Genomic DNA, 14,631 nt, shown 5'->3' with positions numbered 1-14,631 from the left:
GGGAAATAGACTGCAAACATCAAATCTGGAATGCTCTACAGTCCTGTGGACACAGAACAGGAAGCATAACTCAAGACACTCCACTGGAATAAGTAAATAACCCACAGAAACTAGACATTGGAAAACAGGGGCTAATGCAGCATGCATATAAGATACCAGACCTTACAATGGATAAAATCGACTATGAAAAGACTTCATCACACTAGAGCAGTGTTTCTCAACCTGGGTGTTGGGATGCCTGGGGGGGTCTCGGGGGGGGGGGGGGTCAGAGGGGTCCCCAAAGACCATCAGAAAACACAGTATTTCCTGTTGGTCATGGGGGTTCTGTGTGGGAAGTTTGGCCCAATTGTATCATTGGTGGGGTTCAGAATGCTCTTGGATTGTAGGTGAACTATAAATCCCAACAACTACAACTCCCATATGTTAAGGTCTATTTTCCCCATACTCCACTAGTGTTCACATTTGGGCATATTGAGTATATTTGTGCCAAGTTTGGTCCAGATCCATCATTGTTTGAATCCACAGTGCTCTCTGCCTGTAGGTGAACCACAACTCCAAAACTCAAGGCCAATGCCCAGCAAATCCTTCCAGTATTTTCTGTTGGTCATGGGAGTTCTGTATGCCAAGTTTGGTTCAATTTCATAGTTGGTGGAGTTCAGAATGCTCTTTGATTGTACGTGAACAATCCCAGCCATTACCTTCCCACTGGAGCGGTTCCTATTTATCTAATCACATTTGCATGTTTTCGAACTGCTAGTTTGGCAGAAGCTGGGGCTAATAGCAGGAGCTCACCCCACTCCCTGGATTCGAACCATCGACCTTTCGATCAGCAAATTCAGCAGCTCAGCAGTTTAACCTACTGCACCACTGGGAAAACGGTCTTAGTGCATTAAGAAAGATGACAGCAGATATATTCTTCACAACAATTATTGAGAGAAATATTTCTTAAGTACAACAAAATTAAATTATAGCATTTTATGACGCTTGTCATTTAAATAAAGAGAAATGTTAAACATAAGTACAGGCAAGCCCATTTTTCCTTCTTACAAAATAAAAATGTAAAATGTTACAGTTTCATTAGTATTGGTAAGAGTCTATACCATATGGTTATAGGACTGCAGTCTCAATAGCTGTGTAAATGGGCCGGAGCATATGAAGAAAGGGAATTTTAGATTAGGGGGGAAAGCAAGCAAGAGAAGTAAAGTTGTGGATGGTGTAAAGACGTTGGATAGGGGAAAATTCCCTGTCCACTCCATGCATCTCAGGTTTGAGCATTATGAAAGAGGAGAAATTTAATAATTTACTCTTCAGTAAACAAAATTCACCATTAAAAATAGATTCCCAAAAGAATATAGCTGATTGTTCTTTTAAAAATCTTTAGTTAATTATTTTTCTGCAGTGTTTGCTGGAATTATGCTCACTCACACAAAGGGAATATTTATTAGTTCCATTGATGGGACAGGGATTTTAAAAAAGAGATGGGTGTTAATTCAGTGTCAAAACCCCTGATCAATACAGGAAGTATGTTTCCACTGAAATGGATTGTTGATATATTTGACAATATGAGCCTTTTTCTGATTGGGTGGCATCATGCTTATGCCATTGACTCTGAATGAAAAAGAATTTTAAAAGTGTGTTCCTAAGTGAGCTACCCGGCTTGCTTGCAATATATGTCTTTGGGAAGTTCGTATGATAATTTTCTTCCTGCTGAGATATTTCTGCCAAACCTTTCCATCCATTGGGTTGTTATAGGTTGCTATATGGCAATGTTCTAGAAGCATTCTCTCCTGATGTTTCGCCTGCATCTATGGCAGGCATCCTCAGAGGTTGTGAGGTTTTTCCATCCATTTTTCGCCTGGATAGGCTTCTTCTGTTTTTTACCAACACAGATATTTACATTGCAAGGCGTTTGTGCCTCCAAGTTGTCTGTCGACCTATGGCAATCCCATAAATTTTATAAGCTTTATGAGGAGCGGCTTAAAGAGCTGGGAATGTTTAGCCTGAAGAAGAGAAGGCTGAGAGGAGACATGATAGCCATGTATAAATATGTGAGAGGAAGTCACAGGAAGGAGGGAGTAAGCTTGTTTTTTGCTGCGCTGGAGAGTAGGACGCAGAACAATGACTTCAAACTACACTCTGCCCCGGAGTGTGGTGGAAGTTCCTTCTTTGGAGGCTTTTAAACAGAGGCTGGATGGCCATCTGTCGGGGGTGCTTTGAATGCAATTTTCCTGCTTCTTGGCAGGGGGTTGGACTGGATGGCCCATGAGGTCTCTTCCAACTCTATGATTCTATAGGAGCCCCAGGTGGCGCAGTGGATTAAAGCGCTGAGCTGCTGAGTTTGTTGATTGAAAGGTTGCAGGTTCGATAATGGGGAGCGGCGTGAGCTTCCTCTGTCAGCCTCAGCTTCTGCCAACCTAGCAGTTCAAAAACATGCGAATGTGAGTAGATCAATAGGTACTGCTCCGGCGGGAAGGTAATGGCGCTCCATGCAGTCATGCCGGCCACGTGACCTTGGAGGTGTCTACGGACAATACCGGCTCTTCAGCTTAGAAATGGAGATGAGCACCACACCCCAGAGTCGGACACGACTGGACTTCACGTCAGGGGACAACCTTTACCTTTATGGTTCTATAGGAAATTCAGCAACTGCAGAAAAATATACATAGTTCATTGAATCTAAGGCATCATTGATTGTAAGGTACATTCCATTTCTGAAGCCCCTAAAACAGGAAAAAAAGGTGTCAACAAAATACAATATGTCCTTTTCATCCCTGGATACTGGATAAGCAGGGCCACAAGATACAATTCCACTCCTTCACTACTTGTATGGAGAACAATAGAGGAATGTATGGCTATCTATCTCCACCTACAACCAGATTCTTCATTTCTTTTCCTGTTGAGCTACACTATCATTTAAGATTTAATTTTTCAAAAAACGAAGATTCTTATCCCTCAAGGAGAAGCTGAGTTACTGCGTTTCAGTTTCCCTGGTTCCCTCAAGCCTCACATATGGCAAGCCTTGTTTGTATTCATGTAATTACTGGTCCCATGCAGAGCACCAGTCTGTATGAAGTGTGGCTGTGCATTCTCTTTTCTGCCATCTTTCAAAGGCGAGTCTCTGATTTATGTCTCGTTCTCTTTTGAAAGGCAACTCACGAACTCAGCATGATATGCTTGCAAATAAGCTTTGTGGAGCAGCAAAAGCTGCTGCTTACCGTTACAGATTTTGCTTCTTGTCATTGATGCCTGAAACCTTCTTAATTCAGGGACGGCATTGTTTCCAAAATGTAATCATGGAACTGTATCTTTTCCCAGACTGGCAGAAAATAAAATACTCATAGTTTTCAAATGCACTTCAGTGCATCTACAGAACTGAATTGATATTTTTTAAAAAAAGATAATACTAAAATAATTCCAAGGTGATGCTAGGTGCTTTCTCCCCATCTGCCTGTTTAAAATCCATGGCCAGTCTTGTGTTTTAATAACACAATATAATTATGTTTGAATTATCATCATAAGTAAACACTCATGGCGGAGTAAGATTGTCTTCCAGGGGCAGTGGTTCTATAAGTTCTGGATCTGCATGGTCTTTCACGGCGAGGACATAAATTTTCCAGAATGAAGGCTCTCACAAAACAGGTTTGCTTGACGTGTCTTCCTCTAGGCATGTTTCTTCCTTTCACCCTCTATTCTTGCCTCTTCAAAATTCATAACACTGTTGGTAACAGCTGACCTCCAGTTACAATGTTTGGGTGCCAGGGCTTCTTAGGGCCCGTCCACACAGCCCTATATCCCAGAATATCAAGGCAGACAATCCCACAATATCTGCTTTGAACTGGGTTTATTTATTTATTTATTTATTTACTACATTTTTATACCGCTCTTCTCAGCCCTCAGGGCGAATCAAGAGTCCAGACTCAGATAATGTGGGATTTTCCGCTTTGATATTCTAGGAAATAGGGCGGCATGGAAGGGCCCCCAGTTTTCTGTGTTTATTCCACATTTTTTATCATAACCTTAAGCCCATCTTTAAATCTCTTTTGCTGCGTGACAGATGTTTGGGCCTCCCAGAAGCCCTGGCCAGAAATTCTGGGAAATGAAGTCCTAAATACCTAGAGGGCCACAAGTTAAAAATCGATTCAATCAGATTTCCAAAAGCTACAACTTGAAAACACAACTTGAAACCCAATGGATTAGACCAGTGTTCCCCAACCTGGGGGTCGGGACCCCTGTGGGGGTCGCGAGGGGGTGTCAGAGGGGTCACCAAAGACCATCAGAAAACATAGTATTTTCTGTTGGTCATGGGTTCTGTGTGGGAAGTTTGGTCCAATTCTGTCATTGGTGGGGTTCAGAATGTTATTTCATTGTAGGTGAACTATAAACTACAACTCCCAAATGTTAAGGTCTATTTTTCTCAAACACCTCCAGTGTTCACATTTCAGCATATTGAGTATTCGTGCCAAGTTTGGTCCAGATCCATCATTGTTTGAGTCCACAGTGCTCTCTGGATGTAGGTGAACTACAACTCCCAAACTCAAGGTCAATGCCCACCAAACCCTTCCAGAGTTTTCCATTGGTCATGGGAGCCAAGTTTGGTTCAAATCCATCGCTGGTGGAGTTCAGAATGCTCTTTGATTATAAGTGAACTATAAATCCCAGCAACTACAACTCCCAAATTACAAAATCAGTCCTCCCCCCAACCTCACTAGCATTCACATTTGGGTGTATTGGGTATTTGGGATTTGAAAATACATCCTGCATATCAGATATTTACATTACAATTCCTAACAGTAGCAAAATTACAGTTACGAAATAGCAATGAAAATGTTATGGTTGGGGGTCACTACAACGTGAGGAACTGTACTAAGGGGTCGCGGCAAGAGGAAGGTTGCGAACCACTGGATTAGACTGTGTGTTTTCAAGTTGTAGCCACTGGAAATCTGGATTGAATCCAGATCTCCTGCAGAATACTGTGATCTCTTCCTGTAGTGTTGATCGCTCCTGGTTATTGTTGGATGCTTTGTTCCATGGGAAATCAGTGGCATCCAGCACATTCTGTTAATGTCCTGTTGGAACCAAGAAATCTCCAGGAAACATTATTTTGTGGCTGTAGTGCAGGAGGGCTTTTGCCCATCAAAGGAAAGGAAGGATGGGAAACATCAAAATGACTTGGATATTTTGAAGGTCATAAAGCATTTCTGTCTGAATATCTATGGATAATAACATATGTGCCTGTCGCACCTCAACAGTGCCCTAATTCTCAAACTTAACTGCTTTCTGTCCCTAATTTAAGTAAAGGTAAAGGTTTCCCCTGACATTAAATCTAGTTGTGTCAGACTCTAGGGGGTAGTACTATTCTCCATTTCTAAGCCAAAGAGCCGGCATTGTCCATAGACACCTCTAAAGCCATTTGGCCAGCATGACTGCATGGAGCACTGTTACCTTCCCGCCAGAGCGGTACCTATTGATCTGCCTACATTTGCATGTTTTCGAACTGCTAGGTTGGCAGAAGCTGGGTCTAACAGTGGAAGGTCACCCCGCTCCCCAGATTCGAACCACCAACCTTTTGGTCTGCAAGTTTAGCAGCTCAGTGGTTTAACCCGCTGCACCACCGGGGGGGGGGGGGGGGGGCTCTAATTTAAGTACGCTGTTGTAAATCCTTTTGTTAGTCCAAAGCACAATAGACCTAGGGAATAAAAACTTCGCAAGTGGATCTCCTCTATTTGTGACCAATAGTTGGATTTAGTCCACTGTATGATTTGGACTAGTCCCTTTGTTTCCCAGCCCCAGTTTCTTGATTGCAGTGTGAAGAAGTGTATATGTGAAGTGTATTATAATGACATGCTTATTAGCTCATAAATATGTCAACTTCACTCATGCTCCACCACACTGTTATGATGTTGAAATAGGCTGCGTCGAAGAATTATGACCTCTAAGAAGAATGTAGTAACAATGCACCATTTCCATCCATAATGAATAATCATAGTAAAGACATTGGTCAACAATGAGAAATAGCCATGCGGCCTTACCAATAACACAGAAGCCAATCACCCATGGCCAGTATGTTTTATTGATATCCTCTGGGAAATAAGACATACCCTAACAACCTGGTTAATGCCCGTGGAAGTATAGTGGAGTTCTTGGGAATGTAACTCTCTACAACAGGGGTCCCCAAACAAAGACCCACAGGCTGGATTCAGCCAGAGGCGGCCCTAGGTAATTTTCAACGGTAAGCAAACAGTATTTTGCCCCCCCCCCCCCAACCAATCATTGATATATATTTTCTGTTCATCGTGGGAGTTCTGTGTGATATATTTGGTTCAATTCCATCATTGGTGGAGTTCAGAATGCTCTTTGATTGTAAGTGAACTATACATCCCAGTAACTACACTTGCCGCACTTGCTCCCTTGCCTGGCCCACTCCGGGTCCGGAGGCATATCTGAAGCCCCCAGCGTGCGCACCAAAAGTCGCCTCTTCTCCTGACTTTCTCTTCAGCCATTGGGACCAAGAGAGAGAGAGAGGTGGAGATGCCCACCTTTCCTGAAGGTAGGCGCAAAAACAAAGGAGGGAGCGGAGGTGGGAGATACCTCCAGCTGGAGGGGCTCTCTCTCTCTCTCTCTCTCTCTCTCTCTCTCCGCCCCTTGGCCCACCCATGGATTGGGGAGAGGAGAGGAGGCAGGTGGAGCACCAGGGGATCGGGAAAAGGAGCCGGTCATGGGGAAGGGATCAAACGTGGATAACGACTGAGTGCCGGCTCTACTAGCGCACCCTGTGGCCGGGTGGAGCAGGAACGAGAGGGGCTAGGCGAGGCTCAAGGGCCCAGCCCCTTTGGGAAGAGGATCGCCCAGCAGCGAGGCAAGAAAGCCGAGGCTCCCCCCGGACTGCTAGGGCTGTTGTGAGCTGAGGGGGCGCTCCTCAAGTGGCGGTCAAGGGGCATTTACAGAGGCGCCTCTGCGCCCCTGGCAAAAAAAAGTGTTCTGCGACCGCTTACTTCGCGTAATGGACGAGCCGCCCCTGGTTCTGCCCTCCAACTTCAGACTTACGGTCGCTCTAAGCCACACACAACAACAATCCTAATTAACTCGACTATCTCATTAGCCAAGAGCAGGCCCACATTTGCCATTAAAATACTGGTAGATTTATGTTGGTTAAACTTGTTCTTCATTTTAAATATTGTATTGTTCTTTCCTGCTTTTTTGCACTACAAATAAGATGTGTGCAGTATGCATAAGAACTGGTTTTTTTCAAACTGTTGTCCAGCTTCCCAACAGTCTGAGGGACCGTGAACTGCCTGCCTACTTAAACACGTTGAGGACTCCTACACTAGAAGATGGTAGGCCCAAATTCAAATTCGAATCCCTGCTCAAATAATTAACTCTGTTTTTATTTTCACAGATTAAATTAATCTCAAACGATATGCCTGTAGCAAAAAATATGGAAAGCTCCTTTTATTAAGAGAGATGTAGTGAGCATCTATTTGACAGAATTACATTTGGATTTTAGATTTATATATTGGCAAAACATATAAAATCCCCTCTCTGGAAAAATGCCCTTTCACTGCCCCCTATTCTCATGTGCAATTCAGTGATCTAGACTGGAGGTGGAGGTTAAGTAGAGGTAAAGGTTTCCCCTTTACATTAAGTCCAGTTGTGTCCAACTCTGGGGGTTGGTGCTCATCTCCATTTTTAAGCCAAAGAGCCGGCGTTGTCCGTAGACACCTCCAAGGTTATGTGGCTGGCATAACTGCATGAAGCACTGTTACCTTCCTGCCTGAGCGGTAGCTATTGATCTACTCACATTTGCATGTTTTCGAACTGCTAGGTTGGCAGAAGCTGGGGCTGACAGCGGAAGCTCACGCCGCTCCCCGGATTTGAACCTGTGACCTTTTGGTCAACATGCTCAGCAGCTCAACCCACTGTGCCACTGGTGATTCTGCTTTCATAAAATCTATCAAAGGAGAGAAACATGTCCCAACTTCAGTATCTTTTATATGTTAAAATTGCCTGAACTCGTAGAAAAATATGTCCATACTTGAACATCATTTGAAGAAAAATGATTAGCGTTGACAACAAAATAAAAGATAATGCAATGACTCATTGCAGTAAATACTTCCACAATATTCTGTAAAGTGTCATCTTGGAAGATCAAAGGAAACGTCAGAAGAAAACATTGTAGTAAAATGCAAAATGAAGATGGCTGTTTTAAACTGTTATTATTTTTTTAATATTAATTACATAGTTTACGATATGGCCATTGCCCACTCAGATATTCAGCAGTAAGGGCATGGCTATTAGAGAATGAGGAAAAGAGGACCGTATCGCAGCACTGCTCTGTCCATAAGCCAAGAATGACGTCCCGTGCCATTAGACTGGTATCTCGCTCTCCTTGACGAAGATCATTGCCTCAAACCATGCTCTGGGATGGAATTTCATGCCTTGCCACGACACTTTTGGACAATGCGCATCTTATATTTAGTTGCTGAAAAAGCCTGCTCAGGAAGAGAGTTGCTGCCATAAAAGAGCTGCATGCTTTGCAAGCAAGTTGTTCTTAGGATGAGGCGCTCTGACATCCAAGATGGGCTACCCAAATCACCCTATAAACAGTCCACTGCGAAGGTCTCCAAAGTGAATGGGAATTACAGAAAAACATTACTGTACATCTTTGCAACTTTTGTTAGCTTTAGTGCAGCTTATGCAGATGTCCTTCCTGGCAGCTTTGTTGCATGACTTTAATGCCTCTCTCTCTCAGTCTGCTGCCCTTAATGACACCCCAAATCTTCCACCTCAAACAGTTCCCAATTGTTTGGACACTGCTGGATGCTCTCATAAGGCCCTTCTGCTACTCTGATGTTTCATTCACTGTGCTGTTGCTTCATATTTGAGACAGTTAGACATGTGCGCCGAGCCATCTGTTTCTGCTTCTTAATAATCCAACACCAAGAGAGGAATTGGTGGCGTGGGTGTTAGATGTTTATTCTTTGTATTCATCACTTTCTTGTCTTTTGACAGCAAGGGCCCGCATTCAAGTTAACAGAGCTCTTCTTGGGTTTTGCCTGGCTCAGACCAGTAGCAATCTGCAAAGAAACAAGTTTGGAAGAGACCTTTTGATCTTGAGAAAGAACTAAGATTTCTTGGCTTCTTGCAATGACTGGTATTGCCAACATTCACATTAAATTGGAAGGACTGAAAAGACCTGGAACAGTCTTGTTTACAATTCAGGCTGCATCCTCTTGCAGTAGCCCTGTCCACCATCAAAAGTAGTGATATTTCAAATGTCATATTCTTTTGAAGCTTTCTGTAGGAGTCCAACTCTTCCAGTCTCATAAGTGGTTATTTTTGGATAGGTAGGCTATAAGTGCCACAGCAACCCCTACATAAATGCCTGTTCCAATCGTGATGGATAGAACAGCCAAGAAGAGGGCTCTTCGTGAACTGGAGCTGGCGTAGTGGAAGTCCCCTTTAGCGATGGCTTTGTTTGTCTGCAAAGGAGAGGGGAAAGGCAAACTTTAGTGAACCTGGATTCTGGAGCACCGTTCAACTTTTCAGAAAACATACAAGGGTTGAATGAAAAGTAATGCCTCCACCTTCGTAACTACTCATCAAATGGCAGTACTGGTATGCTGCAGGCACTGGCTTGTTCAGTAGACTCTCGGTTTTTGGCAGGAAGCCTTAGCATTGAACGGTTGTGTTGTTACAGTGCGAAGTATGGAACCCTGCACAGACGGTCAGTCAATGCAACTTAAGCAATGTGCAGTCATTGAATTCTTGACAGCAGAAGGTGTCACCCCAAAGGAGATTCATCAGAAAATGCAAGCAGTTTACTGTAATTGTGTTGTTGTGAGTACTGTGCATCATTGGGCAAGTAAGTTTAAAGATGTTGAGATGACACCTTCTGCTGTCAAGAATTCAATGACTGCAAGTTGCTTATGTTGCATTGACCGACCGTCTGCGCAGGGTTGTGTCTGACTGCATGGAGTGTCTTTTTGCCTTTTCCCGCCAAGGCAGAACCTATTGATCTACTCACATTTTCATGTTTCTGAACTGCTGGGTTGGCAGGAGCTGGGGCTAACAGCGGGAGCTCACCCTGTGCCATGGATTCAAACTGCCAACCTTCAGGTCAGCAGTTAGGCAGCACAAGGGTTTAACTCCTTGCACCACCCCACATAGAGTTGTTCTGGAGGATACCTCTCTAGGAATTTCTAGGTATTACAGGCCAACTGTATAATATGATGAGACCAGAAGTCAGGTAATTTAATGGCACCCACAACTTCTGAGGATGCCTGCCATAGATGCAAGCGAAACAGGAGAGAAAGCTTCTGGAGCATGGCCATACAGTCTGGAAAACACACAACAACCCAGTGATTTTGGCCATGAAAGCCTTCGAGAATACATTTTCCAAGATTTCCTTGTGAGTTGAATTTAATTGCTACCAAGGTTGTGCCATCATCACATTTTCTGACTTCTAACTGATGAAAAATAGCAGGCACAACATGACTTTTTCTCACCTGAATAGTGCTGCAGAAAATGAAGAATGAGGACTGGGGTTTTGTGTGAAAGGACTGTGCAATCAGTTCAGCTCTCAAACTGAAAATGAACACTGAGGCTCAGAATGTGCTCAGAGGCACTGCGTTCTTTAATGTTCAACGTTAGACCTTTTGTACCTCTTTCTGGCAAATGGAAATGCAGAGTTCGAGTAACAAAGCTGAAGTCTGCCAAACCCAACCTCTAGACCAGCGTTTCTCAACCTGGGGGTTGGAATCCTGGAGGGGGTGGTCACGAGGGGGTGTCAAAGGGTTGTCAAAGACCATCAGAAAACAGTATTTTCTGTTGGCCATGGGGGTTATTGAGTATTTGTGCCAAGTTTGGTCCAGATCCATCATTGTTTGATTCCAGCCTCTCAGCCAAGGGGAGGGCTGATTATGAGACTTCAAGTGGGGAGAGAAGGCGTGCTCAGCGCATGGCCGCGTGGTGCGCATATGCAGGTGAGAGAGAGCGTGAGAGGCTGGAGGGAAGCTTGTGCCAGCAAGTCCCTTCAAGGCATGGGGGTTCTGTGTGTGAAGTTTGGCCCAATTCTGTCATTGGTGGGGTTCAGAATGCTTTTTGATTGTAGGTGAACTATAAATCCCAGCAACAACTCCCAAAGGTCTGTTTTCCTCAAACCCCATCAGTGTTCACATTTGGGCATATTGTGTACTCGTGCCAAGTTTGGTCCAGATCCATCATTGTTTGAGTCCACAGTGCTTTCTGGATATAGGCGAACTACAACTCTAAAACTCAAGGTCAATGCCCACCAAACCCTTCCAGTATTTTCTATTGGTCACGGGAGTTCTGTGTGCCAAGATTGGTTTAATTCCATCGTTGGTGGAGTTCAGAATGCTCTTTGATTGTAAGTTAACTGTAAATCCCTGCAACTACAACTCTCAAATGTCAAGCTCTATTTTCCCCAAGCCCACTAGTATTCAAATTTGGGCATATTGGGTATTTGTGCAAAATTTCGTCCAGTGAATGAAAATACATCATGAATATGAGATATTTACATTATGATTCATAACAATAGCAAAATTACAGTTGTGAAGTAGCAACAAAAAATTATGGTTGGGGGTCACCACATGAGGAACTGTATTAATGGGCTGCGGCATTACAAAGGTTGAGAACCACTGCTCTAGACCGTATGCCTTGATTCTAGAGTGCCACCCTTGCCATGTTTGATGGCAACATCTCTCACAAGATACCCCGCTCCACTTTTGCTCTCCTTAATGGCACCTCTGCAATGTTCCAGAACGTTCCTTTTTTTAAAAAAATCCATCAACAGACTGTGTCTGGCATCAAGATGACTGATGTGCCAATTCAACACCATCTTTAGATTGAAATATTTTCAGTAGCAGGCCAAGAGCTTTAATAAATAAATGCTATGGCGAGTGCTATACACAGACGGAATTCTAAGTTGGGCACTTCCTCCCAGCAACAGCACGGGCAAGCCAGCTTGTTTAACAGCTGACAGCAAGAGAGATAACAGCACAGATTTCCTTGTAAAGGTCTTGGATCCTTCAGCACTAATCATTCTTAAATGTCTTTATTGGCTAGCCTGCTATTAAAACGATCCTCATGCATTTTCACAGCATGTCTTCCTTATTCGGCATTTGTCTCTGCATCGGTGCATTTGCAGTGATGTTGTGCAACTGTAAGGATGGTTAGACTGACAACTATTAGGAAGAACTAATGGCATATAAATGATAACGTGTGCCATATGCATTCATCTTTTCAGGAGTTTTGTGCACCACAATGTAAAGAAACCCACTACCTGGATCATCCCATAATACAAATGTGTAATCCTTAGTGGTAAGAAATCACATTTGAATTATTGTTAATCTTCTCTTTATTTAACTTATTTCTAGAGTACCTAAATGTGCAAATTAAGGATCTTTTCTTTACCTACAGACACAGTGGGAATGAAGAAGATAAGGAAGTGGTAGCAATTTTGGGTGCATCTACACAGTAGAATTAATGTACAGTAGATTCTCTTATTATAATAATAATAATAATAATAATAATAATAATCAACTTTATTTATACCCCGCCACCATCAAGGGTCTGGAGAACAAGCCCTATGAGGAGAGGTTTAAGGAGCTGGGCATGTTTAGCCTGAAGAAGAGAAGGCTGAGAGGAGATATGATAGCCATGTATAAATATGTGAGAGGAAGCCACAGGGAGGAGGGGGCAAGCTTGTTTTCTGCTGCCCTGGAGACTAGGACGCGGAACAATGGCTTCAAACTACAAGAGAGGAGATTCCAGCTGAACACGAGGAAGAACTTCCTGACTGTGAGAGCCGTTCAGCAGTGGAACTCTCTGCCCCGGAGTGTGGTGGAGGCTCCTTCTTTGGAAGCTTTTAAACAGAGGCTGGATGGCCATCTGTCAGGGGTGATTTGAATGCAAAATTCCTGCTTCTTGGCAGGGGGTTGGACTGGATGGCCCATGAGGTCTCTTCCAACTCTTTGATTCTATGATTCTATGATCTCCCCCAACGGGGACTCGGGGCGGCTTACATGAGGCCAAGCCCGAACAACAGATTACAATAAAATGAGATACAAATTTCAATAAAATATAAAAACATATCATTAAAGTATAAAACATATAAGCATATAAACAACATACACAAACATAAAGAAAAAAAAGCAGTAAACCAAACATAATGACAGTGAGCGGGCTGCATGTACATAAAATGATTTTTTTAAAAATGATTTAAAAACTCAGGGTGAGATAAAGGAGCAGAATTATTTGTAAGGGAGAACACACAGAGAGACAGGGAAATAAACAGACCTTCGTACTCCTAGGACAAGAACGTTGAGGGAGCAATAGCATAAGATTATGTTTTATCCAACATAAACGGGCCAGTAGTATGTTGGATAAACAAAAATATTGAATAATAAGGAGGGGTTAAGGAAAAGCCTATTAAATGTCAAATTACGTTATGATTTTACAAATTAAGCAACAAAACATCATGTTTTACAACAAATCGACAGAAAAAGCAGTTCAATCCAAGGCAACATTACTACTATATTTATGATTTTAGTACCAAAACATCTCAATGTATTGAAACAGCTGTGGATCCAGACGGGAGGCAGACTGCGCTAGATAATAGAAAACGTTGGATGAGCAAAGGTTGGATAAACGAGACTCTACTGTAGTTTGACATCACTTTAACTGCTACCGCTCAGTGCTATAGAATCATAAGAGTTGTAGTTTCACAAGCCTTCACCACCAAATAGTGCTGGTGCCTCTTCAAACAATGAATTCTATGATTCCATAACATTCAGTCATGAAAATTCAAGTGGTATCAAACGGCATTCATTTATAGTATAAATGCACTCTTAGACTTAGGGTGCTCTCACACTACACTTAAACACATGCCAAAGTGGATTTAAAAAACCTGCTTCAGGCGTGTTTAGCCCCCCCCCCCCCTCCAAAAAATGTGCTTTCCCTGGGGGGTTTTTACATCCCATCCCGGTAACTACTGGATGGCATGCAACCACCCAGAAGCTACCCAAAACAACCCTGAAAACTTTTTAAAAACGTACTGGGTCACCATTAAGGTGGTCCTATTGTCCTCCTGGTTCATAGAAATCATGCACGAGGAGACTGGGGAAGAGGAGAATGGCTCTACTCCCCCTTCATCTCCTGGTGTGTTATTTCTATGTGCCAGAAGGACGCAAGGACCACCTTTACAATGGCCCAGTAAGTTTTGGGGGCTTGGGAGGGGGAGGGGTTGGGTGCCATCATGGACCTTTGGGCTCCAAGAGCCTAAAAGTTTCAGGGTGGCAATTGGGGACACACCTCCAGCTAGTGTATATGATGCGGTATCAATTTTTTGCTGGAGTTTGTAAGCCGCTGAGTCCCCTTTGGGGTGAGAAGGGTGGGGTATAAATAATAGTAAGTAAATAAATAAATAGTTCCGGTTGGTACTGGAACTACTCAGGGGTAAGTCCCCACAGGTCCTCAAGAAGGCCCGGATCTAATAGAGTATTTAATTGATTCGAACTAACCAAGGTTATTCCAAATCAATTTGTTTTTACCAAGGGCATCGTATGGAAATCCCCAGTAAAAACCCGGACAGGTCCCAGGATATGAGCCTGT

The 14,631-nt window shown here is 43.3% G+C and overlaps 1 protein-coding gene across 2 annotated transcripts in view; it reads right to left on the bottom strand.

Annotated features, from left to right (window-relative positions):
* Positions 1-8,196: 8,196 nt before the first annotated feature.
* Positions 8,197-14,631, bottom strand: part of SYNDIG1 (synapse differentiation inducing 1) — a 51,667-nt gene continuing 45,232 nt past the window's right edge. For both annotated transcript variants that reach the window (XM_067467756.1, XM_060774098.2), the window contains exon 4: positions 8,197-9,479. In XM_067467756.1, coding sequence (XP_067323857.1) covers positions 9,321-9,479 — 159 coding nt within the window. In that variant the 3' untranslated portion in view covers positions 8,197-9,320. The remainder of the gene's footprint in view (positions 9,480-14,631) is intronic.

The sequence above is a fragment of the Anolis sagrei genome, chromosome 4 (genome assembly GCF_037176765.1).
Source record: "Anolis sagrei isolate rAnoSag1 chromosome 4, rAnoSag1.mat, whole genome shotgun sequence".
Taxonomy (NCBI): Eukaryota; Metazoa; Chordata; class Lepidosauria; order Squamata; family Dactyloidae; genus Anolis; species Anolis sagrei.
This window is presented reverse-complemented; position numbering and strand designations above follow the sequence as displayed.